At 51.4% G+C, this 26,503-nt stretch overlaps 1 protein-coding gene and 7 pseudogenes across 1 annotated transcript; all 8 read left to right on the top strand.

Annotated features, from left to right (window-relative positions):
• Nucleotides 1–913: 913 nt before the first annotated feature.
• Nucleotides 914–1,469, top strand: LOC140248350 (feather keratin 1-like; annotated as a pseudogene).
• A 2,308-nt stretch (nt 1,470–3,777) lies between these two features.
• Nucleotides 3,778–4,334, top strand: LOC140248343 (feather keratin 1-like; annotated as a pseudogene).
• A 3,485-nt stretch (nt 4,335–7,819) lies between these two features.
• LOC140248402 (feather keratin 1-like) lies at nt 7,820–8,116 on the top strand. The gene has a single exon (XM_072329100.1). The coding sequence runs from the start codon at nt 7,820–7,822 to the stop codon at nt 8,114–8,116; it is 297 nt and encodes a 98-aa protein (XP_072185201.1).
• A 2,512-nt stretch (nt 8,117–10,628) lies between these two features.
• Nucleotides 10,629–11,184, top strand: LOC140248703 (feather keratin 1-like; annotated as a pseudogene).
• A 3,992-nt stretch (nt 11,185–15,176) lies between these two features.
• LOC140248316 (feather keratin 1-like) lies at nt 15,177–15,732 on the top strand (annotated as a pseudogene).
• A 2,498-nt stretch (nt 15,733–18,230) lies between these two features.
• Nucleotides 18,231–18,786, top strand: LOC140248975 (feather keratin 1-like; annotated as a pseudogene).
• Nucleotides 18,787–21,219: 2,433 nt separating this feature from the next.
• On the top strand, nt 21,220–21,775 carry LOC140248324 (feather keratin 1-like; annotated as a pseudogene).
• A 2,235-nt stretch (nt 21,776–24,010) lies between these two features.
• On the top strand, nt 24,011–24,566 carry LOC140248356 (feather keratin 1-like; annotated as a pseudogene).
• The last annotated feature ends 1,937 nt before the right edge of the window (nt 24,567–26,503 follow it).

Raw genomic sequence — 26,503 nt, 5'->3', positions numbered from 1 at the left:
AAAGCTGAAACAGACTCATCTTGACATCAACCAGAACCTTCAGATCTCTTTCAGTGGGGCTGCTCTTAAATCTCTCATCTCCAAACATCTGGATATCTCCTACGTATCCGCACACCATGCTCTGAATCAAGCTCTTGCTCTTATTCAACTTCAGGACATTGGAGATGGCCCAGTCCTTCGGTCACTCAAGGGCTCTCTCCAGTTCCTCCCTAATACTGAAAGTCAACCGCTCATCAATACTCAGTGTCATATCAAACTCTTGTATGCATTTGAATCCTGCATCCAAATCATTTAATACACCACTGAAGAAGACTAATCCAAAAATGTAACACTGAGGAATCTGACACATGAGTGACATCCTTACAACAAGTAAAAGTCTTTGAGTTGTACTTGGAAGCCACCAGTTCACTCCACATATCATGTATTTGCCGAGATATATGCTGGGGAATTTCTCCAGAAGGATATGGTAAAAAAGACTATGAATAACTTTGCTGAAGATCACAGAAAATACACCTATTAGGTTCCCTTAGTGAGCAACATGGGTGTTCATCTCAGAAAAGGAAGTGCCATCATTTCAAAGGAAGAATAACTAGAATGCCAAGATCAAGCTTCCATGGATATTTGGAACTTGCAACTCTTCCAACAAGAAGGGCACAAAACATATTGCACTTGTGCCAAGCAATGACCTCACTGTCAGCACAGCTCCCTTCTGTGTTTGGCCACTGCTTCCGCGTGCCATGACACGAACATGCAACATCGCTCCTTTGGCCTCCAATATTCTCACTTGAAAGGTGCCGCTGCTGTCAACAGGACACAACGTCAAGAGAAGGACGCGAAAAGGCAGAGTTCCTGGAAGGAGAACACACAACCCATGACTGGCAACACTACGTGATGCAACAGCTGCACGCTGCACAATGCTGCCATGCGCAGAGGCTCTCTCCAAGCCCTCGGGCACTCACACAGCAGCATAAAAGCCGGCCCTGCACCTCGCTCCCTCACACCCTTCTCCTGACACCTTCTCCTCTGTGCTCCTCCAGGTGAGCCTGCACCCTGCTCCTTTCTTCCACTGACCAATCTTACCCAGCTCTCCACCCCTCCTCTGCCCCCAGACTCCCCCAACACCCTCCGCTCACCCAACTCCTTCTCTCCCAGGGACCCTCCACCCCACAGCCATGTCCTGCTACGACCTCTGCCGCCCCTGCGGACCCACCCCGCTGGCTAACAGCTGCAACGAGCCCTGTGTCAGGCAGTGCCAGGACTCCCAAGTCGTCATCCAGCCTTCCACCGTGCTGGTCACCCTGCCGGGACCCATCCTCAGCTCCTTCCCCCAGAACACCGCCGTCGGATCCTCCTCATCAGCTGCCGTGGGCAGCGCCCTCAGCGCCCAGGGAGTGTCCATCTCCTCCGGCGGCTTCGGCTTCGGAGGCCTGGGCTGCTTCAACGGCGGGAGAGCCCGCTACCCCTGCTAAGGGCCTGCGCCCACACCACGACAGCAACCACCTGCACCCTGTAAGGCTCCTCGAGCACTCAGGATTCTTCGCTGTGCCACTGATGGCAGCACATGGCATCAGCAGTCATGGCTCCTCTTTCCTTGGCACTGAACAAACAAGCAGGAAACTTTGAATGACCCTGTTGTCTGGGAACAGGACTACTTCAACGTTCTTCTTTCTTTGCACTTGAAATTGTGCTCCTTCCACTGCTAATCACCAAGTAGATCCTTCCTCTCAGTCAGTTTTTCTCAATAAAGTTCTCATGCATGCCAGCTTCAGATTCCTTCTCTTCATTCATTAGCATGAGGCACTTCCCACTTCACCTACTCCAAAGCCATGGCTCTACAAATGAATATGATGGCTACAAAGAGCCCCAGGACCTCCTCTTGCAACCACATCACCAACAAGTGCTTTCGTGGCTAGGAGTCAGCCTTCATCATATTATAATGTATACACACCAACTCAAAGATTTGGGCACACTAAGGCTCTTCTGCCCATCCTCTCTCATACAACATCACAGAGCTTACTAGCCCTGTATGAGAGACATGAGAGGACAGCGTCCTGCTCTCACTAACAGCCCTCCCTGCCCACTTGGACAGCTACAAGGAGGGCCCCAAGCTGGCATGGCACAAAACAGGCAGCTTCCTTTCTCCCAGCTACAGCCTTCCAACATCAGTGGGCACCAGCCAGCCATGTAGCACACCCAGAGGATGAGAGCTAAAGGCTGCTAATGAGATTTGATGAGCTCAGGGAGGGAACAAATTCAGAGCAGTCAGAGACAACCCAGCAGTGTTGAAAGTGATCCACAAGGGTAACTGAATCCAACTCATGCCTCCACAGTGCAGTCCTTTACAATTAAATGGTAGCCCTGAAGGCATTGTCCTGTGTTTCTGGATCTCCTGCAGCCTTTGTGCTTGAGCGCTGCCCTGGTGAAGCTGTTGCATGCACTACACCCTCAGGTGCAGAACCTCTCCCTTACTTCCAACTTGACCCTCCCCTGATGCAGCTCCATGCTCTTCCTACAGGACCTGTTCCTTCCAGACAGCAGAGCTGCCCTTCCTCACCCATTTGACGTACTGTAGGATGCCATGAAGTTTCCCATCAGTCTCCTCTTTGCTGAACAAAACACAGAAATTCAGTTCCTACAGACCTTATACCATCTTGGAATGCCGCCCTTGGACACTACTCAACAGATTCATGTCTTTTTTGTACTATTGAAGTCAAAACACAATACTGTACTTGAGATAAGGCCAGAGCAGCTCAAAGCAAAGTGGGACAATCTCTTTCTATCTCCCACTGGCAGTGTGGGACTCAATACACTTCATGCATATGGAAGACCTTTTGGCTGCCAGGGCACACCTCTGACTCAGGTTCATCTTGCCATCAAACAGAACAACAGGATCTCTTTTTCTTGAGCTGCTTTTAAGTCTCTCATCCCAAAATCCTCAAATTTCCAAGGTATTCCAAAATCAGGTACAAAATCCTGAACATCTTCTTGTTCAACTTCATGCCATTGGTGATGGCCCAGCCCTCTGGTCTCTCAAAAGCTCTCTTCAAGGTCTCCCTCATCCTGAGAGGGTCAACAGCTTTTCCTAAGTTAATGTCATCCACAAACTTCTTACTCTGTACATATTCAAGTCCTTTATCAAGAACACTCAGTACAACATGAAAAGGAACAGACCCAAACATGGAGCTCTGGGGAATCCCACGCCTGATTGTCCACCTCCCTGATGTAACCACCGTGGAAAAAAGCCTTTGAGTTCACCTGTGAAGCCAACATTCACTCAACAAATCATGTATTTCTCTAGATATGTGCTGAACATTTTCTGCAGAAGGATATGGAGAAAAACTGCACCAAAACCTTTGCTCAAGCTCATACAAATTATATCTATTAGTTTTGCTTCTTGAACAAAATGGTTGATGTTCTCATGAAAGGAAGTTCCATCATCACCAAAGCAGGATACCCAGAACGCCCAGACCAGGCTTCCATGGATATTTGGAATTGGCAACTCTTCCAACAACAAAGGCACAAAGCACATAGCACAAGTGCCGAGTGATGACCTCACTGACAACACTGCTCCCTTCTCTGTTGGCCACTTCATCCGCATTCCCTGACAGAAACATGCAACATCGCTGCTTTGACCTCCAATGTTCTCACATGAAAGGTGCCGCTGCTGTCAACAGGACACAACCTCAAGAGAAGGACGCGAAAAGGCAGAGTTCCTGGAAGGAGAACACACAACCCATGACTGGCAACACTACGTGATGCAAGAGCAGCTCTCTGCACAATGCTGCCATGCGCAGAGGCTCTCTCCAAGCCCTCGGGCACTCACACAGCAGCATAAAAGCCGGCCCTGCACCTCGCTCCCTCACACCCTTCTCCTGACACCTTCTCCTCTGTGCTCCTCCAGGTGAGCCTGCAACCCTCTTCCTTTCTTCCACTGACCAATATTACCCAGCTCTCCACCCCTCCTCTGCCCCCAGACTCCCTCAACACCCTCCGCTCACCCAACACCTTCTCCTCCAGGCACCCTCCACCCCACAGCCATGTCCTGCTACGACCTCTGCCGCCCCTGCGGACCCACCCCGCTGGCTAACAGCTGCAACGAGCCCTGTGTCAGGCAGTGCCAGGACTCCCAAGTCGTCATCCAGCCTTCCACCGTGCTGGTCACCCTGCCGGGACCCATCCTCAGCTCCTTCCCCCAGAACACCGCCGTCGGATCCTCCTCATCAGCTGCCGTGGGCAGCGCCCTCAGCGCCCAGGGAGTGTCCATCTCCTCCGGCGGCTTCGGCTTCGGAGGCCTGGGCTGCTTCAACGGCGGGAGAGCCCGCTACCCCTGCTAAGGGCCTGTGCCCACACCATGACAGCAACCACCTGCACCCTGCAAGGCACCTCAAGCACTCACCATGCTCCTCTGAGTCAATGATGGCAGCACATGGCATCAGCAGCCATGGCTCCTCCTTTCATGGCACAAAGCAGAGAACCATGAAACAACACCAGCCCATGTTCTCTGGGAACAGGACCACTTTAACTTTCTTCTTTCTTTGCACTTGAAATTGTGCTCCTTCCACTGGTGATCACCAAGTGGATCCTTCCTTTCAGAGTGTTTCTCTCAATAAAGTTCTCATGCATGCCAGACTCAGATTCCTCCTCTTCATTCCTTCGCACAATTCCATTCCCACTTCACCCACTATAGAGACATGGCTCTAGAAACCATCATGTGTGCCACAAAAGGGCCCTAAGACCTCCTCTTGCAACCATGTCACCAACATAAGCTTTGATGGGAAGAAGATTCCTTTTCATCACAGGCAAGATTCTCTCATCTTTAGAACAAACATGGTCACAGAATCTTTTATCAGTTTCATCTTCATGTCTGGCTCGGTTGCATAACCTTTCCCTAACTTCCCACCTGACCTCCCCTGATGCAGCTCCATGCTATTCCCACAGGACCTGTTCCAGTCCACAGACAGCAGAGCTGCCCTACCTCTCCCCTGTGACGAGCTGCAGGCCACTATTAGGGATGCCATCAGTCTCCGCTTTCCTCAACAAACCAAGGAACTCTGGTTCCGTCAGACCTTAAAAACTCTTTGTATCCCTCCTTAGGACTCTAGACAAGAGTTTCACATCTGTCTTACAACGTTCAAGTCAAAACAAGAATTGAGGTGAAGCTGGAGCAGCACAGAGAAGAGTGGGACAATCCCTTCCCTCTTCTGCTAGCAGCGCTGGGCCCGATATACAACAGGGAATGGTCAGCACTTCTGGGACTGACTCAGCAATGACTCAGATCCAACCTGACATCAGCCAGAAACTCCAGAGCTCTTTTGGAGGAGCTGCTTTGAAGTCTATTCTCTTCAGATCCCCAGATGTCCAGGGCATTCTGGAACCAGGTACAGAATCCACATCCTCTTGGTCAACTTCATGTCGTTGGCGATAGCCCAGCCCAATGGTCTCTCAAGAGCTCTCTCCAAGGCCTCCCTAATACTGAGAGGGGCAATTGCTTCTTCATAGTTACTGTCATATACTGTCAACTACAAACCTGTTAATCTCTGTAAATTCAAGTCCTGCATTCAGATCATGCAGCAAAACATGGGAGAGAACAGCCCAAAAATCCAGCTCAGAGCAATCCAACACCTGACTGGCCACCAGCCTGACAGAACCACTTCTAACTAAAGCTGTTGATACAGACTTCCAGTGCACCAGTTCACTCAACGCATTATGTCTCTGCCTACATACATGCTAGATAATTTCACTAGAAGGAAATGGTGAAAAACACCATGAATAACTTTGCTGAAGACCATAGAAATTACGCCTGTTCATTTCCCTTAATGAACAATATGGGTATTGGCCTCAGAAAAGGAAGTGCCATCATTTCAAAACCAGAATACCTAGAATGCCCACACCAGGCTTTGTCTAGCACCAAAAACACAAAGCCTATTGCACAAGTGCCAAGACACAACCTCACTGTCAACACTGCTCCTTTGGGAGTCTTTGGCCATTCCTTGCACGTGTCCTGACATGAATGCTCATATTGGCTCCTTCTGCATCCAGGACTTGGAACGTGTCACCAGTGCCAAATGGACACGTCATCAAGAATAGGATGCAAAAAGGCAGAGCTGCTGGAAGAACAACACATACCACATGACGTGTGACATTACGTGACACAAGAGTAGCTCGCAGCACTGAGACAGGATCCATAAGAGTCCACCATGGGGTAAGCGTGAGGAACTTGCCTCCAAGTACACCTGGTACCCTCATCATGAGGCTCTGGACCCCGGCCTTTCAGCCAGCTGCTTTCAGTTCACCATGATCTCTACTTGTCGACGCCATACTGGCTCAGCTTCTGGATGAGTATGGCATATCAAATAATACAAATAGAGTAGTATGGAACTGTGAAGGTTGGAAGGACTCGTAACCATTATCCCTTCTCTGGGCGGATGGCCCACCACTGAGTCATGCTGACCAGGGCCCGTCCTTGAACTCCACCAAGGATGAAGAACCCACGAGTTGACAGGACAGCCTGTGACAGAGCCTTAACACTGCCTGAGTCAAGAATTCCTTCCTTACATCTAAACCAAATTTCTCCTCTTCCTGTTAAAATATCCCATCTCAATCAGACCATGTAAAAAGCTGGATCCACTCTTGTCTGTAAGCTCCCTTCAAGTACTGGAAGGCCACAGCGGGGTCTCCCTGGAGCCAACTCTTCTCCAGGCTGAACAGGCTGCACTCCTCAGCTGTGCCCTTGACCACATGGCATGGAGAGGCTCATCACTGCATGCCCATGCAGCATGCATGCTTCTCCTTTCTCTATGGAATCTCCAGTTCCTTCTTGTAACTACCAAAGCCTATGCAGAGAAATAATAGCTTATTCCATTCACACTCAACTCAACACTGATCTTCAATGAAGCTCTGCTTCAGCCTTCCAGACCAACACACTCCCCTCCAGCTCAGGGACTGTTGCCTTTCACCCAGGCCAGAGAGGACTGCGGCCTGCTCACACAGACAGCGCTCCTCAGCCTCCGTGAGCTACAATCCCCATAGATGGACCTCAGCTGTAACTACACCAAACACGCAGTAACTCCATTCCCAATTAAAACCTTAAAAGCACAAAGGGAACAAAGATATCAATGTAGCACACCCAATGGGAAAGTGAGGGGTGAAGTGCATGGAAATGGAACTGGGATGAAGGCAGTCAGTCAAGAAATACGATGCATGTGACAGGGTCTGATGCCAAACACAGCCAGGAAGACCAGAGCTGCCTTCCAAGGGTGCCTGGAAATGGGGTCCCCACCACACAATGCAGTCACAAACCACACAACATAAGTGCTGTGCCGTGACCTCATCCCTTGATCCAAACCTCTCCCATGCTTTAGATGCACCTTCCAACCCCCCCCATGAGACACGACTTCTCTGGAAGGCCACCAAAGCAGCCACTCTCACTTAAAAACTGCCGACAGGGTCAAAGGAACACAAACACCACACAGAGAAATGAGAAGGGAGCATTTAGGGAAGGCAAACACACCCCACCTCATGACTGACCGGGCTCTGGCACGCAACAGCAGCTCTCTGCACAATGCTGCCATGCGCAGAGGCTCTCTCCAAGCCCTCGGGCACTCACACAGCAGCATAAAAGCCGGCCCTGCACCTCACTCCCTCACACCCTTCTCTTGACACCTTCTCCACTGTCCTCCTCCAGGTGAGCCTGCACCCTGCTCCTTTCTTCCACTGACCAATCTTACCCAGCTCTGCACCCATCCTAGGCCCCCAGACTCCCCCATCACCCTCCGCTCACCCAACTCCTTCTCTCCCAGGGACCCTCCACCCCACAGCCATGTCCTGCTACGACCTCTGCCGCCCCTGCGGACCCACCCCGCTGGCTAACAGCTGCAACGAGCCCTGTGTCAGGCAGTGCCAGGACTCCCAAGTCGTCATCCAGCCTTCCACCGTGCTGGTCACCCTGCCGGGACCCATCCTCAGCTCCTTCCCCCAGAACACCGCCGTCGGATCCTCCTCATCAGCTGCCGTGGGCAGCGCCCTCAGCGCCCAGGGAGTGTCCATCTCCTCCGGCGGCTTCGGCTTCGGAGGCCTGGGCTGCTTCAACGGCGGGAGAGCCCGCTACCCCTGCTAAGGGCCTGCGCCCACACCATGACAGCAACCACCTGCACCCTGCAAGGCGCCTCAAGCACTCAGGATGCTCCTCTGTGCCACTAATGGCAGCACATGGCATCAGCAGCCATGGCTCCGCTTCTCATGGCACAAAACAGAGAACTATGATACAACATCAGTCCATGCTGCCTGGGATCAGGAGTGCAGTGCCTTTCCTCTCTCTTTCCACTTGAAATTGAGCCTTTTCCACTTGTGATCTCAAAGTGGATCCTTCCTTTTCATGTATTTTCCTCAATAAAGTTCTCATGCATGCCAGCCTCAGATTCCTCCTCTTCATTCCTTTGCCTTATGCACATTCCCCTTCACCCACTACAAAGATACAGCTCTAGAAATGAATACCCTGGGTCCAAAATGGCCCCAAAAGATCCCGGCACAACCACGTCACCAACAGGAGTGTTTGTGGCTACCAGACAGCATTCATCTCAACACATATTATCTACTCTAGAACAAATCAAGTCAAAGAGTATAATTGCATTGCTAAAGTCCAGTCTGGAGTAGCTGGCTATCCTGAACCAGATCCATTCATAGATTCATAGAATCATAGAATCACCAAGGTTGGAAAACACCCACAGCATCACCCAGTCCAACCCAACACCAACAGAACTCAGTAAACCATGTCCCTCAACACAACATCCAAATGTTCCTTGAATACCTCCAGTATTGGTGACTCCACCACATTCCTGGGCAGCCCATTCCACTGCCTGACCATTCTTTCAGTGAAGTAGTATTTCATAGTCATAGAATCACAAAGTTGGAAAGGACCTACAAGGTCATCTAGTCCAACCGTCCTAATGTCCAGCCTGAACCTCCCCTGGTGCAGCTTGAAGCCATTCCCTCAAGTCCCATCACCAGTTACATGAGAGAAGAGGCCAATGCTTAGCTCACTACAACCTCCCTTCAGGTAGTTATAGAGAGCAATCAGGTCTCCCCTGAGCCTCCTCTTCTCCAGACTGAACCATCCCAGCTCCCTCAGACACTCCTCATCAGGACTCTGCTCCAGACCCTTCACCAGCTTTGTTGCCCTTCTCTGAACATGCCGCAGGGCCTCAATGTCTTTCCTGCATTGAGGGGCCCAAAACGGGACACAGCACTCAACGTGCGGCCTCACCAGGGTGGTGTACAGAGGGATTATGACTTCACTTCTCCTGCTGGCAACACTAGTTCTGATAAAAGCCAGGATTCCATCATGGTTATACGGGCACAGTGCTAGCTCATGTTCGGTCGAGCATCAAACAATACCCCCAGCTCCATTTCCTCTATGCAGACTTCCAGCCACTCTGCCCCAATCCTGTAGCATTGCCTGGAGGTGCTGTGGTCAATGTGCCAGACCTGGCACTTGGACTTGTTGCACTTCATCTCATTGGCCTCTGCCCAGCTATCTTGTACTTCTGAAGCCAAAGCTGAGCACGGTACTTGGGGTGAGGGCACACCAGCACAGAGCAGAGTGGGACAACCCTACTCTCTCCCACTGGCAGTTCTCATCTCAATGCACCACAGGCTGCGGTCCGTCATTTTGAGTGCCAGGGCTCACTGCTGACTCAGATTCATCTTGTCATCAACCAGAACCTCCTGATCTCCATCTGTGGAGCTGCTCTTAAGTCTCTCAACCCCAAATACTGAGAGAGCTCCCTGGCATCCCCATTCCAGGAACTAAATCAGGCTCTTGCTCTCATTCAGCTTCATGCCATTGGTGATGGCCCAGCTCTCGCATCTCTCAAGAGATCTCTCCACAGCCGCCCTAATACTGAGAGTCAGCTTCTCACCTCTGCTTACACTCATCTCCAATCTACTTCGTTTGTATGCATCCGAGTCCTGCATCCTGCATTTCAAAGAATCCGGCATTTTCTAAAACACGGAAGGAACAGGCCCAAAAAAGGAGCTCTCAGGAATACCCTACCTGACTAGCCTGGATGACTGACCATATCTAACAGAAGTCACTGAGCTGGATTTCTGACCCAAGGCTTCACCCAACATATCACATATTTCTCAAGGTAAGTTCTTGACATTTTCTCCAGAAGAATTTCATGAAATACAGTAGGAAGAACTTTGCTGAAGTTCATGGAAATGATGCACAAAAGGTTCCCGTGGTGAACAACATGGGTAATCATCTCATCAAAGGAAGTGCCATTGAGATCTGTGAACCACAATAATAAGAATGCCCAAATCAGGCTTCCAGAGATGCTTGGAACTGGCAACTCCTCCAACAACAACGACACAAACGATACTGCACGTGTGCCAAGCAATGACCTCACGGACAACACTGCACCTTTACTGAGCTTGGGCCACTACTTCCGCGTGCCATGACATGAAGGTGCAACGTGGCACCTTTGCCCTCCACTATTCTCACTTGAAAGGTGCCGCTGCTGTCAAAGGGGAATGTCCACAAAGGAAAAGCAAAAAGGCAGAGTTCCTGGAAGCAGAACACACAACCCATGACTGGCAACACTACGTGATGCAAGAGCTGCACGCTGCACAATGCTGCCATGCGCAGAGGCTCTCTCCAAGCCCTCGGGCACTCACACAGCAGCATAAAAGCCGGCCCTGCACCTCGCTCCCTCACACCCTTCTCCTGACACCTTCTTCTCTGTGCTCCTCCAGGTGAGCCTGCACCCTGCTCCTTTCTTCCACTGACCAATCTTACCCAGCTCTCCACCCCTCCTCTGCACCCAGACTCCCCCATCACCCTCTGCTCACCCAACTCCTTCTCTTCCAGGGACCCTCCACCCCACAGCCATGTCCTGCTACGACCTCTGCCGCCCCTGCGGACCCACCCCGCTGGCTAACAGCTGCAACGAGCCCTGTGTCAGGCAGTGCCAGGACTCCCAAGTCGTCATCCAGCCTCCCGCCGTGCTGGTCACCCTGCCGGGACCCATCCTCAGCTCCTTCCCCCAGAACACCGCGGTCGGATCCTCCTCATCAGCTGCCGTGGGCAGCGCCCTCAGCGCCCAGGGAGTGTCCATCTCCTCCGGCGGCTTCGGCTTCGGAGGCCTGGGCTGCTTCAACGGCGGGAGAGCCCGCTACCCCTGCTAAGGGCCTGCGCCCACACCATGACAGCAACCACCTGCACCCTGCAAGGCACCTCAAGCACTCTGGATGCTCCTCTGAGTCAGTGATGGCAGCACATGGCATCAGCAGCCAGGGCTCCGCTTCTCATGGCACAAAGCAGGGAAACATGGAACAACATCAGCCCATGCTGCCTGGGAAAACGAGTGCAGTACCTTTCCTCTTTCTTTCCACTTGAAATTGTGTCTTTTCCACTTGTGATCTCAAAGTGGATCCTTCCTTTTCATGTATTTTCCTCAATAAAGTTCTCGTGCATGCCAGACTCAGATTCCTCCTCTTCATTCCTTTGCCTAATGCACATTCCCCTTCACCCACTACAAAGATACAGCTCTAGAAATGAACGCTTAGGTCCAGAAGGGCCCCAAAAGATCCTCTCACAACTACATCACCAACAAGAGCGCTGGTGGCTACCAGACAGCATTCATCTCAACACATATTTTCTACACTTGAACAAATCAAGTCAAAGAGTACAATTGCATTGCTAAAACCCAGTCTGGAATAGCAGGCTGTCCTGAACTAGATCCATTCATAGAGTCATAGAATGATGGAATCACCAGGGTTGGAAAAGACCCACAGCATCAACCAGTCCAACCCAACACCAATAGATCTGACTAAACCATGTCCCTCAACACAGCATCCAAATGTTCCTTGAATACCTCGAGGGTTGGTGACTCCACCACCTCCCTCAGCAGGTCATTCTACTGCCTGACCATTCTTTCAGAGAAGCAGTATTTCATAGAGTCATAGAATCACAAAGTTGGAAAGGACCTACAAGATCATCTAGTCCAAGCATCCTAACATCCAGCCTGAACCTCCCTTGGCTCAGCTTGAAACAATTCCTTCTAGTCCTATCACCAGTTACAGGAGAGAAGATGCTGACCCCCAGCTCACTACAACCTCCCTTCAGGTAGTTATGGAGCGCAATCAGGTCTTCCCTGAGCCTCCACTTCTCCACACTGAACCATCCCAGCTCCTTTAGCTGCTCTTCATACGGCCTGTGCTCCAGACCCCTCACCAGCTTTGCTGTCCTTCTCTGAACACACTCCAGGACCTCAATGTCTTTCTTTCTTTAATGGGCCCAGGACTGGACACAGCACTCGAGTTGCAGCAACCTCGGGGTAGCAAACAGAAGGATGATGTCTTCCCTGCTCCCACTGACAATGCTAGTTCTGATACAAGCCAGGATGCCTTCTTGGATATACAGGCATGTTGCTCGCTCAACTTCAGTCAAGCATCAGCCAATACACCCAGGTCCATTCCCTCCATGCAGTATTCCATCCCATCTGCCCCACGCCTGCAGCATTGCCTGAGGATGCTGAGGCCAAAGTGCAGAACCCAGCACTAGCTATTATTGAACTTCAAACCATTGGCTGCAGCCCCGCTATCCAGCCTGTGTAGACTGTTATGTAGGGCCATCCTTCTCCTTGCCTTGTACCGCTGAAGCCAAAGCTGAGCACAGTACTTGGGGTGAGGCCGCACCAGCACAGAGCAGAGTGGTACAACACAACTCTCCCACTGGCAGTTCTCATCTTGAAGCACCCCAGGGTACGGTCAGCCCTTCTGGCTGCCAGGCACACTGCTGACTCAGACTCAACATGACTTCAACCAGAACCTCCCAGTTTCTTTCAGTGGGGTTGCACTGAAGTCTCTCCCCCACAAATATCCAGATATCTCTGAGGTACCCCCATACCAGGTGCAGAATCAAGCTCTTGCTCTCATTCAGCTTCATGACATTGGTAATGGCCCAGTCCTCTGGTCCCCCAAGAGCTCCCTCCAAGGCCTTCCTAATCTGTTGCTCATCAATAGTCAGTATCATACACAGACTTCTTATTTTGTATGCATTTAAGTCATGTATCCAGATCATTTAGTACAACATGGAAGAGGGCAGGTCCAAAACTGGAAGACTGGGGAATCTGGAACCTGACTGGTTGTCCCGTCTGATATAACTACAAGTGAAAGTCTTTGAGTTGGGCTTGGAAGCCAACAGTTCACTCCACATATCATGTATTTGCTGAGATATATGCTGGGGAATTTCTCGAGAAGGATACCATGAAAAACACTTTGAATAATTTTGCTGAAGATCAAAGAAATTATGACTATTTGGTTGCCTTAGTGAAAAACACAGCTGTTCATCTCAGAAGAGGAACTGCCAACGTTTCCAAGCAAGAATACCTAGGATGACCAGTCCAGGCTTCCATGAATATTTGGATCTGGCAGCTGCCCCAACAACAAAGGCACAAACCATATTGCACAAGTGCCAAGCGATGACCTCACTGTCAGCACTGCTCCCTTTCTGGGCTTCAGCCACTACTTCTGCGTGCCATGACACCAAGGTGCAACACGGCTCCTTTGGCTTCCACTGCACTCACTTGAAAGGTGCCGTCGGTGCAAAACCAAAAGGATGCCAAAAGGCAGAGCTGCTGGAAGAACAACACATACCACATGACAAGCAACACCGCCTGATGGAAGAGCAGCTTGCAGCACTCAGAGGGGATCCATACCAATACACTTTGGGGTAAGCATGAGGGACTTGCCTCCAACTACTCTTGGTGCTTCCATCACCAGAATCTGGGCCCAGTCCTTCAGCCATCTGCTCTCAGTCCACATTGCTTTCCACTAGTCCAACCCACACTGGCTCAACTTCTAGATAAGCTTCTAGCATAGGAGACAGTCTTAAAACACACAATTACAGTATGACACAAGGGTTAAGGTAGGAAAAGATCTTAACCATCATCGCTTTTGTGTGCTGATGCCCCCGCCCAGGATCATGCTGACCAGGGTTCCATCCAAGCAGGCTTTGTATGCCTCTGAAGATGAAGGATCCACAAGGTAAATGGGCAGCCTGTAACAACACCTCACCACCGCCTCAGTCAAGAATCTCTTCTATACATCTAAACCAAATTTCTCCTCTTCCTTTTAAAATCTCCCATCGCTATCAGACCATGTAAAAAGCTGGATCCACTCCTGCCTGTAAGCTCCCTTCAAGTACTGGAAGGCCACAGCGAGGTCTCTCTGAAGCCAACTCTTCTCCAGGCTGAACAAGCCCAACTCCATCAGCCTTCCATCACAGCAGAGCTGCTCCAGCCCTGTGCTCTTCTCTGTGTCCCTCCTCTGCACCCACGCCACACAGCTCCCTCAGCGCTCCTGGCTGACACCCAGCAGGCCTCACACACTCAGGCACATCCAGTTGAACAGCCCCTCTTTCTCCTTTGCTGCATCTTCCTCAGCAATTGAAGGGCTGCTCACCTCAGCACCAAACCACAAAGCACTCGCCTCAGCTGAACCAGGGCATGCCATGCACTCTAACGCTCTGTGTTTGACCACGTCATGAAGTGGCTCACGGCTCCATAACCCATTAACACCCAAACCAATAAAGGACCCCAAAATCTCAACTCCACACATTGCCCTCCTCTGTCTGAATCTACTAAAACCACCATGAAAGGTCCAAAACTGGAACTGCACAAAGCAGGCTGCCTCCTGTCTTCAAAACACAGCTTTTGAAGCAAAAGGGGAGCTAAGATGTTGACACAACACACCCAGGGCAGAAGACAACAGCTGAGCTCAAGGAAAGCAAATGCAGTGGAAGGCAGACAGGGAGTGCAGTGCAGTGCAACCAGCAGCGTCTGAAGGCAAACACACCTGAGAATCACAGAACAGCCCTCAAAGGATGCCAGGAACGGGGTCTGCACCTCACAGAGCAAACACAAACACGACAGCATGAGTAGCACAGGATGGCATCACTAAGGAGAACCCATCACTCCTCCAAAGCTTTGGAAATCCTTCCTTACACTTCCATGGCGTGCACCTTCCTCATAACAACAGTCAGACTCAAAAATGCTGACCGGGTCAAAGGAACACAACCACAAGAGAAGGAAAGAAAAAGGAAGTGTTGTGGGAAGACACAAACACATCATCTCATGACTGGTCACCTTTTGGCATGCAAGAGCTGCACGCTGCACAATGCTGCCATGCGCAGAGGCTCTCTCCAAGCCCTCAGGCACTCACACAGCAGCATAAAAGCCGGCCCTGCACCTCGCTCCCTCACACCCTTCTCCTGACACCTTCTCCTCTGTGCTCCTCCAGGTGAGCCTGCACCCTGCTCCTTTCTTCCACTGACCAATCTTACCCAGCTCTCCACCCCTCCTCTGCACCCAGACTCCCCCATCACCCCCCGCTCACCCAACTCCTTCTCTTCCAGTGACCCTCCACCCCACAGCCATGTCCTGCTACGACCTCTGCCGCCCCTGCGGACCCACCCCGCTGGCTAACAGCTGCAACGAGCCCTGTGTCAGGCAGTGCCAGGACTCCCAAGTCGTCATCCAGCCTTCCACCGTGCTGGTCACCCTGCCGGGACCCATCCTCAGCTCCTTCCCCCAGAACACCGCCGTCGGATCCTCCTCATCAGCTGCCGTGGGCAGCGCCCTCAGCGCCCAGGGAGTGTCCATCTCCTCCGGCGGCTTCGGCTTCGGAGGCCTGGGCTGCTTCAACGGCGGGAGAGCCCGCTACCCCTGCTAAGGGCCTGCACCCACACCATGACAGCAACCACCTGCACCCTGCAAGGCGCCTCAAGCACTCAGGATACTCCTCTGTGCCACTGATGGCAGCACATGGCATCAGCAGCCATGGCTCCTCTTCTCAAGGCAGAAAACAAGCAAGCAGGCCATGCTGTCTGGATCTTATCAGCAGTAACTTTCTTCTTTCTTTGCACTTGAAATTGTGCTCCTTCCACTGGTGATCACCAAGTGGATCCTTCCTTTAAGGGTGTTTCTCAAAATAAAGTTCTCATGCATGCCAGCCTCATGGTCCTCTTCGTCATTCCTATGCTTAATGTTCTTTCCACCTCAAGCAGTAGAGTGACACGGCTCTTCAAATAAACACATTGGGTCCAAAAGGATCCCAAAAGCTCGTGTCTCAAACATGTTACCAACAAGAGCACTGGTGGCCAGCATATAGCATTTATCTCATCACATATTATCTATGCTGTTATGCAGAATGTTATCCACCCTTGTACAAAGAAAGTCAAATAGTACAATTGCACTGCTGAAGTCCAATCAGGAATAGCAGGTTGTCCACAATCAGATCCAGTCATAGAATCATAGAGCCACCAAGGCTGGAAAAGACCCACAGCATCAACCAGTCCAACCCAACACCAACAGATCTCACTAAACCATGACCCTCTACACAACATCCAAATATTCCTTGAACTGCTCCATGGACAGTGACTCCACCACCGCCCTGGGCAGCACATTCCACTGTTGGACCACGGTTTCAGAGAAGTCTCGTTTCCTAACGTCCAGCCTGAACCTCCCCTGGCACAGCTGGAAGCTTTTCTCTCCAGTCCTATCACCAGTTACACGAGAGAAGAGACCGACCCCCAGCTCATTACAAGCTCCCTTCAGGTTGTTATAGAGCAATGAGGTCTCCCCTGAGCCTCCTCTTCTCCAGACTGAACCATCCCAGCTCCCTCAGACGCTCCTCATCAGGCCTCTGCTCCAGACCCCTCACCAGCTTTTTTCCCTTTTCTGAATACACTCCATGGCTCCAGTGTCTTTCTTGCACTCAGGGTCACAAAACTGGACTCAGCACTGGAATTGCAGCCTAACCAGGGTGGAGTACAGAGGGATGATCACTTCCCTGCCCCCGCTGACTACGCCAGTTCTGGTAGAAGCCAGAATGCCATGTTTATTATGCAACCTTGCTGCTGGCTCATGTTCAGCCAAGCATCATCCAATACCCCCATGTCCATTTCCTCTATGCAGTCTTCTAAGCACTCTGCCTCAATCCTGTAGCATTGGCTGAAGATGTTGGGGCCAATGTGCCGGACCTGGCACTTGGCCTTGTTGAACTTCATCCCATTGGATGCAGCAAATCTACCCAGCCTTTGTAGACTGCGATGTAGGGCCATCCTTCCCCTTGTCTTGTACTGCTGAAGCCAAAGCTGAGCACAGAACTTGAGGCAAGTCCACACCAGCACAGAGCAGAGGGGGACAACCCTACTCTCTCCCACTGGCAGTTCTCATCTCAATGCACCACAGGCTGCGGTCCGTCATTTTGAGTGCCAGGGCTCACTGCTGACTCAGATTCATCTTGACATCAACCAGAACCTCCTGATCTCCATTTGTGGAGCTGCTCTTAAGTCTCTCAACCCCAAATTCCGAGATAGCTCCCTGGCATCCCCATTCCAGGAACTAAATCAAGCTCTTGCTCTCATTCAACTTCATGCCATTGGTGATGGCCCAGCTCTCGCATCTCTCAAGAGATCTCTCCACAGCCGCCCTAATACTTAGAGTCAGCTTCTCACCTCTGCTTACAGTCATCTCCAGTCTACTTCGTTTGTATGCATCTGAGTACTGCATCCTGCATTTCAAAGAATCCGGTATTTATAAAACACGGAAGGAACAGACCCAAAAAAGGAGCTCTCAGGAATCCCCTACATGACTGGCCTGGATGAATAACCATATCTAACAGAAGTCACTGAGCTGGATTTCTGACCCAAAGCTTCAAATAACATATCACTTATTTCTCAAGGTAAGTTCTCGACATTTTCTCCAGACAAAGTTCATGAAATGAAGTATGAAGAACTTTGCTGAAGTTCATGGAAATGATGCACAAAAGGTTCCCGTGGTGAACAACATGGGTAATCTCCTCATCAAAGGAAGTGCCATTGAGATCTGTGAACCACAATAATAAGAATGCCCAAATCAGGCTTCCAGAGATGCTTGGAACTGGCAACTCCTCCAACAACAAAGACACAAACCACAATGCACATGTGCCAAGCAATGACCTCACAGACAACACTGCTCCTTTACCGAGCTTGGGCCACTACTTCCGCGTGCCATGACATGAAGGTGCAACGTGTCACCTTTGGCCTCCAATATTCTCACTTGAAAGGTGCCGCTGCTGTCAAAGGGGAATGTCCTCAAAGGAAAGACACGAAAAGGCAGAGTTCCTGGAAGGAGAACACACAACCCATGACTGGCAACACTACGTGATGCAAAAGCTGCACGCTGCACAATGCTGCCATGCGCAGAGGCTCTCTCCAAGCCCTCGGGCACTCACACAGCAGCATAAAAGCCGGCCCTGCACCTCGCTCCCTCACACCCTTCTCCTGACACCTTCTCCTCTGTGCTCCTCCAGGTGAGCCTGCACCCTGCTCCTTTCTTCCACTGACCAATCTTACCCAGCTCTCCACCCCTCCTCTGCACCCAGACTCCCCCAACACCCTCCGCTCACCCAACTCCTTCTCTCCCAGGGACCCTCCACCCCACAGCCATGTCCTGCTACGACCTCTGCCGCCCCTGCGGACCCACCCCGCTGGCTAACAGCTGCAACGAGCCCTGTGTCAGGCAGTGCCAGGACTCCCAAGTCGTCATCCAGCCTTCCACCGTGCAGGTCACCCTGCCGGGACCCATCCTCAGCTCCTTCCCCCAGAACACCGCTGTCGGATCCTCCTCATCAGCTGCCGTGGGCAGCGCCCTCAGCGCCCAGGGAGTGTCCATCTCCTCCGGCGGCTTCGGCTTCGGAGGCCTGGGCTGCTTCAACGGCGGGAGAGCCCGCTACCCCTGCTAAGGGTCTGCGCCCACACCATGACAGCAACCACCTGCACCCTGCAAGGTGCCTCGTGCACTCACCACGCTCCTCTGTGCCACTGATGGCAGCACATGGCATCAGCATCCATGGCTCCTCTTTCTGTGGCACAGAACAAGCATGCAGGCCATGCTGTCGGGAAACTTGACCGCAATAACTTTCCACTTTCTTTACACTTTAAAAATCGTGCTCCTTCCACTGGTGACCACCAAGTGGATCCTTACTTTCAGTGTGTTTCTCAAAATAAAGTTCTCATGCATGCCAGACTCAGAGTCCTCCTCTTCATACCTTCGCTGAATGCTCTTTCCACTTCACCCACTAGGAAGACATGGCTCTACAAATGAACACCTTGGGTCCAAAAGGGTCTCAAAATCTCGTGTCTCAAACATGAGACCAACAAGAGCACTGGTGGGCAGCATATAGAAGATATTTCATCACATATTATCTGCACTATTATAAAGAAAGTGAAATAGTACAATTGCACTGCTGAAGTCCAGTCAGGAATAGCAGGCTGTCCACAGTCAGATCCAGTCATAGAATCATAGAACCACCAAGGCTGGAAAAGACCCACAGCATCACCCAGACCAACCCAACACCAACAGATCTCACTGAACCATGTCCCTCTACACAACATCCAAATATTCCTTGAACAACTCCATGGACAGTGACTCCACCGCCGCCCTGGGCAGCCCATTCCACTGCCGGACCACGTATTCAGAGAAGTCTCGTTTCCTAACGTCCAGCCTGAACCTCCCCTGGCACAGCTGGAAGCTTTTCTCTCTAGTCCTATCACCAGTTACAGGAGGGAAGAGGCCGACGCCCAGCTCACTACAGGCTCCCTTCAGGGTGTTATAGAGGAATGAGGTCTCCTCTGAGCCTCCTCCACACTGAACCATCCCAGCTCCCTCAGACACTCCTCATCAGGCCTCTGCTCCAGTCCCCTCACCAGCTTTTTTCCCTTTTCTGAATACACTCCATGGCCCCAGTGTCTTTCTTGCACTGAGGGTCAGAAAACTGGACTCAGCACTCAAGCTGTGGCCTAACCAGTATAGAGTACAGAGGGATGATCACTTCCCTGCCCCTGCTGACTACGCCAGTTCTGGTAGAAGCCAGAATGCCATGTTTATTATGCACCCTTGCTTCTGGCTCATGTTCAGTCAAGCATCATCCAATACCCCCATGTCCATTTCCTCTACGCAGTCTTCTAAGCAATGCCCCAATCCTGTAGCATTGCCTCAAGGTGTTGGGGCCAATGTGCCGGACCAGGCATTTGGCCTTGTTGAACTTCATCCCATTGGATGCAGCAATGCTACCCAGCCAGCATAGGGCCATGTAGGGCCATCCTTCCCCTTGTCTTGTACCGCTGAAGCCAAAGCTGAGCACAGTACTTGAGGCAAGTCCACACCAGCACAGAGCAGAGGGGGACAACACAACTCTCTCCCACTGGCACTTCTCATCTCAATGCACCCCAGGGTGCGGTCAGCCCTTCTGACTGCAAGGGCACAAAGCTGAAACAGACTCATCTTGACATCAACCAGAACCTTCAGATCTCTTTCAGTGGGGCTGCTCTTAAATCTCTCATCCCCAAACACCTGGATATCTCCTATGTATCCGCACACCATGCTCTGAATCAAGCTCTTGCTCTCATTCAACTTCATGTCATTGGAGATGGCCCAGTCCTTGGGTCACTCAAGAGCTCTCTCCAATGCCTCCCTAATACTGAGAGTCAACTGCTCATCAATAGTCATTGTCATATCAAACTTTTGTATGCATCGGAATCCTGCATCCAGATCACTTAGTAAAACATGGAAAAGAAAAGCTCCAAAACTGGAAGACTGGGGCATCTGACACCAGACTGGCATCCTTACAACAAGTAAAAGTCTTTGAGTTGTGCTTGGAAGCCACCAGTTCACTCCACATATCATGTATTTGCCTAGATATATGCTGGGGAATATCTCCAAGGATATGGTAAAAAAGACTATGAATAACTTTGCTGAAGATCATAGAAAATACACCTATTAGGTTCCCTTAGTGAACAACATGGGTGTTCATCTCAGAAAAGGAAGTTTCTTCATTTCAAAGCAAGAATAACTAGAATGCCCAGAACAGGCTTCCATGGATATTTGGAACTGGCAACTCCTCCAACAACAAAGACACAAAGCATATTGCACTTGTGCCAAGCAATGACCTCACTGTCAACACAGCTCCCTTCTGTGTTTGGCCACTGCTTCCACGTGCCATGACACGAACATGCAACATCGCTCCTTTGGCCTCCAATATTCTCACTTGAAAGGTGCCGCTGCTGTCAACAGGACACAACCTCAAGAGAAGGACACGAAAAGGCAGAGTTCCTGGAAGGAGAACACACAACCCATGACTGGCAACACTACGTGATGCAAGAGCTGCACGCTGCACAATGCTGCCATGCGCAGAGGCTCTCTCCAAGCCCTCGGGCACTCACACAGCAGCATAAAAGCCGGCCCTGCACCTCGCTCCCTCACACCCTTCTCCTGACACCTTCTCCTCTGTGCTCCTCCAGGTGAGCCTGCACCCTGCTCCTTTCTTCCACTGACCAATCTTACCCAGCTCTCCACCCCTCCTCTGCACCCAGACTCCCCCAACACCCCCCGCTCACCCAACTCCTTCTCTTCCAGGGACCCTCCACCCCACAGCCATGTCCTGCTACGACCTCTGCCGCCCCTGCGGACCCACCCCGCTGGCTAACAGCTGCAACGAGCCCTGTGTCAGGCAGTGCCAGGACTCCCAAGTCGTCATCCAGCCTTCCACCGTGCTGGTCACCCTGCCGGGACCCATCCTCAGCTCCTTCCCCCAGAACACCGCCGTCGGATCCTCCTCATCAGCTGCCGTGGGCAGCGCCCTCAGCGCCCAGGGAGTGTCCATCTCCTCCGGCGGCTTCGGCTTCGGAGGCCTGGGCTGCTTCAACGGCGGGAGAGCCCGCTACCCCTGCTAAGGGCCTGCGCCCACAGCATGACAGCAACCACCTGCACCCTGCAAGGCGCCTCAAGCACTCAGGTGTTGCTTCTCTGAATCCTCTTCTTTCTCTGGAAGGACGCTGATGGTCATGCTACACGCACTTGCAGACATGGCTTCTTTTTTCTCTTGGTGCTCCTTCCTTCTCATGTATTTTCCTCAATAAAGTTCTCTTCTATTGCATCCTCATGTTTCTCCTCCTTCTTTACTCAGCAAATGCCCTTCACACTTCTCCCACTACAAAGACACGGCTCAAGAGCCATTTAGGGCGGGTCCAAATGGGACCCATAACCTCCCCTGACAAGGATGGTACCGGCAAGGACAGCTGGGGCATCAACTGGGCTTCCAGCTCATCACACAACACCTGTGGTTGAACAATCAATTCTGGGCACACCGAGGTACTTCTGCCCATGCCCTCTCAAACCACCTCTCCATGGCTGCACACCCCGGCAGAATTCTCCCTCCATGACAAACAAAGCACAGTCACAGAATCATTTACCTCTTAGGGAACTTGCAGTGACCATGCAGAACAACTGCCCTGCTCAAGCACACTCAGGTAGAGCTGTCAGACAAGGAACACATCCAGTCAGACCTTCAGTGCCTCAAAGGACTGCACAAATGATTCTGCTGGGTGAGCTGTTCCACTGCTTGTCCTCCTCGCAATGGAAAGAGCTCCCTTTCTCAGCCAAGGAAAGTCCACATTCAGTGCTGCCCACTGTCCTTTGTCCTGCCAGCCGACAGTGATGCAAAGGTGCTGGCTCCCTTTTCATCCTCCCCTTAACATCCAGGATTTATACACAATGATAAGATTTGCCGAGAACACCCTTGATTCCTGGTTCAAAACTGCGTGCTCTCTCAGCTTCTCCACATCCTAAGGAGGCTCCAGGCCAATCAGCACTGGGGAAGCCATGCACTGGAATTGCTCCACTGTATCCATGACTCTCTTCTATCCAAGATGGCAGAACTGAAACACAAATGCCAAGCAGCATCTATCAGGGCTGAACAGAACTCAGAGTACTTCCTCCATTGTGCTAATGATGCTCTTCCCAGTGGCCTTCTGGCAAACAGGGACTTCTTTTGCCACAAGGCTGCACTGATGCCTCTCCATCACTTTGCTCATCAACAGCAACACCAGGCCCTCCTCTGGAAACCTGGCTGCCAGCCTCTCATTTCCATGACTCCATATTACAGCTTCCCATCTTCAGGATGCCACTTTACCCCTTCTGCTGCTTTAGGATGTCCCTCTCTGACACACCAACCAGCCTCCCCACATCCCTCAAAAAGGTGGGACTGTTCACCTGGGGCATCAGCTGCTCCTTCCCATCTCCAGCATTCGCAAACTCACTGGGATCACTACCACCACCCAGCATTTTAATGCAGATGTAGAAGTGTGTTGGTCTCACTTCCAACTCTTGACACAATCACAACACCCCACTCCACTGTGGCATTCAGCCACTTTCAAGTCCACCTCAGTATCCACATCTGGGATCATGTCACGGGAGGAAGCCTCCATGCCTTGACCAAAGGCAAGACATTCAACTGCCACGGCTTCCCATCATCCACTAAGTAGATTAATGTAGAAGGAACTGCAGAGGCTTTGTAGACCCACAGCTTTCTAGGAGGATTTCCTTACACCTCCTTGCTTGTGACTAACATCAGGACGACAAGCTTGAAGTTTCTCATGGCTTCCTTCTTCATTTCTTGAAGGCAAGAGTGGGATGAGACTCTTCCATTTCTCAAAACACATTCCCATCCCTCATGACCTTACAGGATCAACTGAAAGGGCCTTATGAAGACATGAGAAAAAAGAGTAGCATGTACAGCATATCCAGGGATAGGAAGTAAGGCTGAAGGCTGCCTAGATATGTGGGATGAAAGCAGGGAAGGAGGGAATGGGATTTGAGTGGATCAAGCAGAACAGGCACAGCTGGGAAGCCTGAAGCAGCTTACTAAGGACACCAAGAGATGCGGTACCCACCTGACAGAGCCACAAACCACCACGCACAAAAGCCACGCGGTGACCTCAGTCCTGATAAACACCACTCACACTTTCAGCATGCACTGACTGAAATACCATTCCCACTTGAACAGCGCCGACAGGGTCAAAGGAACACAACCACAAGAGAAGGAAAGGAAAAGGAAGTGTTGTGGGAGAACACAAACACATCATCTCATGACTGGTCAACTTTTGGCATGCAAGAGCTGCACGCTGCACAATGCTGCCATGCGCAGAGGCTCTCTCCAAGCCCTCGGGCACTCACACAGCAGCATAAAAGCCGGTCCTGCACCTCACTCCCTCACACCCTTCTCCTGACACCTTCTCCTCTGTGCTCCTCCAGGTGAGCCTGCACCCTGCTCCTTTCTTCCACTGACCAATCTTACCCAGCTCTCCACCCCTCCTCTGCACCCAGACCCCCCCATCACCCTCTGCTCCCTCAACACGTTCTCTTCCAGGGACCCTCCACCCCACAGCCATGTCCTGCTACGACCTCTGCCGCCCCTGCGGACCCACCCCGCTGGCTAACAGCTGCAACGAGCCCTGTGTCAGGCAGTGCCAGGACTCCCAAGTCGTCATCCAGCCTTCCACCGTGCTGGTCACCCTGCCGGGACCCATCCTCAGCTCCTTCCCCCAGAACACCGCCGTCGGATCCTCCTCATCAGCTGCCGTGGGCAGCGCCCTCAGCGCCCAGGGAGTGTCCATCTCCTCCGGCGGCTTCGGCTTCGGAGGCCTGGGCTGCTTCAACGGCGGGAGAGCCCGCTACCCCTGCTAAGGGCCTGCGCCCACACCATGACAGCAACCACCTGCACCCTGCAAGGCGCATCACGCACTCAGGATGCTCCTCTGTGCCACTCCCAGCACATGGCATCAGCAGCCATGGCTCTTCTCAGGGCACAATACATGAAAGCATGAAACAGCATCAGTCCATGCTGTCTGGGAACATGAGTGCAGTACCTTTCTTCTTTCTTTCCAGTTGAAATTGAGCCTTTTCCACTTGTGATCTCAAAGTAGATCCTTCCTTTATACTGGTTTTCTCAATAAATTCTCATGCATGGATACTTGAGATTCCTCGTCCTCATTCCTTTGCTTAATGCACATTCCACTTCAGACACTACAAAGCTATGGCTCTACAAATAAACATCTTGTGTCCAAATGGCCCCAAAACCTTCAGTCACAACCATGTCACCAACAAAAGCGCTGGTGGCTACAAGACAGCATTCATCTCATCTCATATTACATACTCTTTTACAAAGAAAGTCAAATAGTACAATTGCTCTGCTGAAGTCCAGTCAGGAATAGCAGGCTGTCCACAGTCTCATACATTCATAGAGTCATAGGGTCATAGAATCACCATGGTTGTAAAAGACCCACAGCATCACCCAGTCCAACCCAACACCTACAGATCTCACTAAACCATGTCCCTCAACACAACGTCCAAATATTCCTTGAACAACTCCATGGACCGTGACTCCTCCACCGCCCTGGGCAGCCCATTCCACTGTCAGACCACTGTTTCAGAGAAGTAGCATTTCCTAACGTCCAGCCTGAACCTCCCCTGGCACAGCTGGAAGCTTTTCTCTCAGTCCTATCACCAGTTACACGAGAGAAGAGGCCGACCCCCAGCTCACTACAAGCTCCCTTCAGGTAGTTTTAGAGAGCAATAAGGTCTCCCCTGAGCCTCCTCTAATCGAGACTGAACCATCTCAGCTCCCTCAGACGCTCCACATCAGGCCTCTGCTCCAGACCCCTCACCAGCTTTTTTGCCCTTCTCTGAATACACTCCATGGCCCCAGTGTCTTTCTTGCACTGAGGGTCACAAAACTGGACGGAGCTCTCGAGGTGAGGCCTCGCCAGGGTGGAGTACAGAGGGATGATCACTCCCCTGTTTGTTATGCAACCTTGCTGCTGGCTCATGTTCAGCCAACCATCATCCGATACCCCCATGTCCACTTCCTCTATGCAGTCTTCTAAGCACTCTGCCTCAATCCTGTAGCATTGCCTCAAGGTGTTGGGGCCAACATGCCGGACCAGGCACTTGGCCTTGTTGAACTTCATCCCATTGGATGCAGCAATGCTACCCAGCCAGCGTAGACTGCAATGTAGGGCCATCCTTCCCCTTGTCTTGAACTGCTGAAGCCAAAGCTGAGCACAGTACTTGAGGCAAGTCCACACCAGCACAGAGCAGAGGGGGACAACACAACTCTCTCCCACTGGCAGTTCTCATCTCAATGCACCCTAGGGTGCGGTCAGCCCTTTTGGCTGCAAGGGCACAAAGCTGAAACAGACTCATCTTGACATCAACCAGAACCTTCAGATCTCTTTCAGTGGGGCTGCTCTTAAATCTCTCATCTCCAAACATCTGGATATCTCCTATGTATCCGCACACTATGAGCTGAATCAAGCTCTTGCTCTTATTCAACTTCATGACATTGGAGATGGCCCAGTCCTTCGATCTCTCAAGAGCTCTCTCCAGTGCTTCCCTAATACTGAGAGTAAACCGCTCATCAATAGTCAGTGTCATATCAAACTTTTGTATGCATTTGAATCCTGCATCCAGATCATTTAGTACAACATGGAAGAGGACAAATCCAAAAATGTAAGACTGAGGAATCTGACACATGAGTGGCATCCTTACAACAAGTAAAAGTCTTTGAGTTGGGCTTGGAAGCCACCAGTTCATTCCAGATACCATGTTTTTGTACAGATATG

This window comes from Excalfactoria chinensis, chromosome 2 (assembly GCF_039878825.1).
Source record: "Excalfactoria chinensis isolate bCotChi1 chromosome 2, bCotChi1.hap2, whole genome shotgun sequence".
Lineage (NCBI taxonomy): Eukaryota > Metazoa > Chordata > Aves > Galliformes > Phasianidae > Excalfactoria > Excalfactoria chinensis.
The sequence above is the reverse complement of the archived record's forward strand: the minus strand, read 5'-3'. Positions and strand labels throughout refer to the sequence as shown.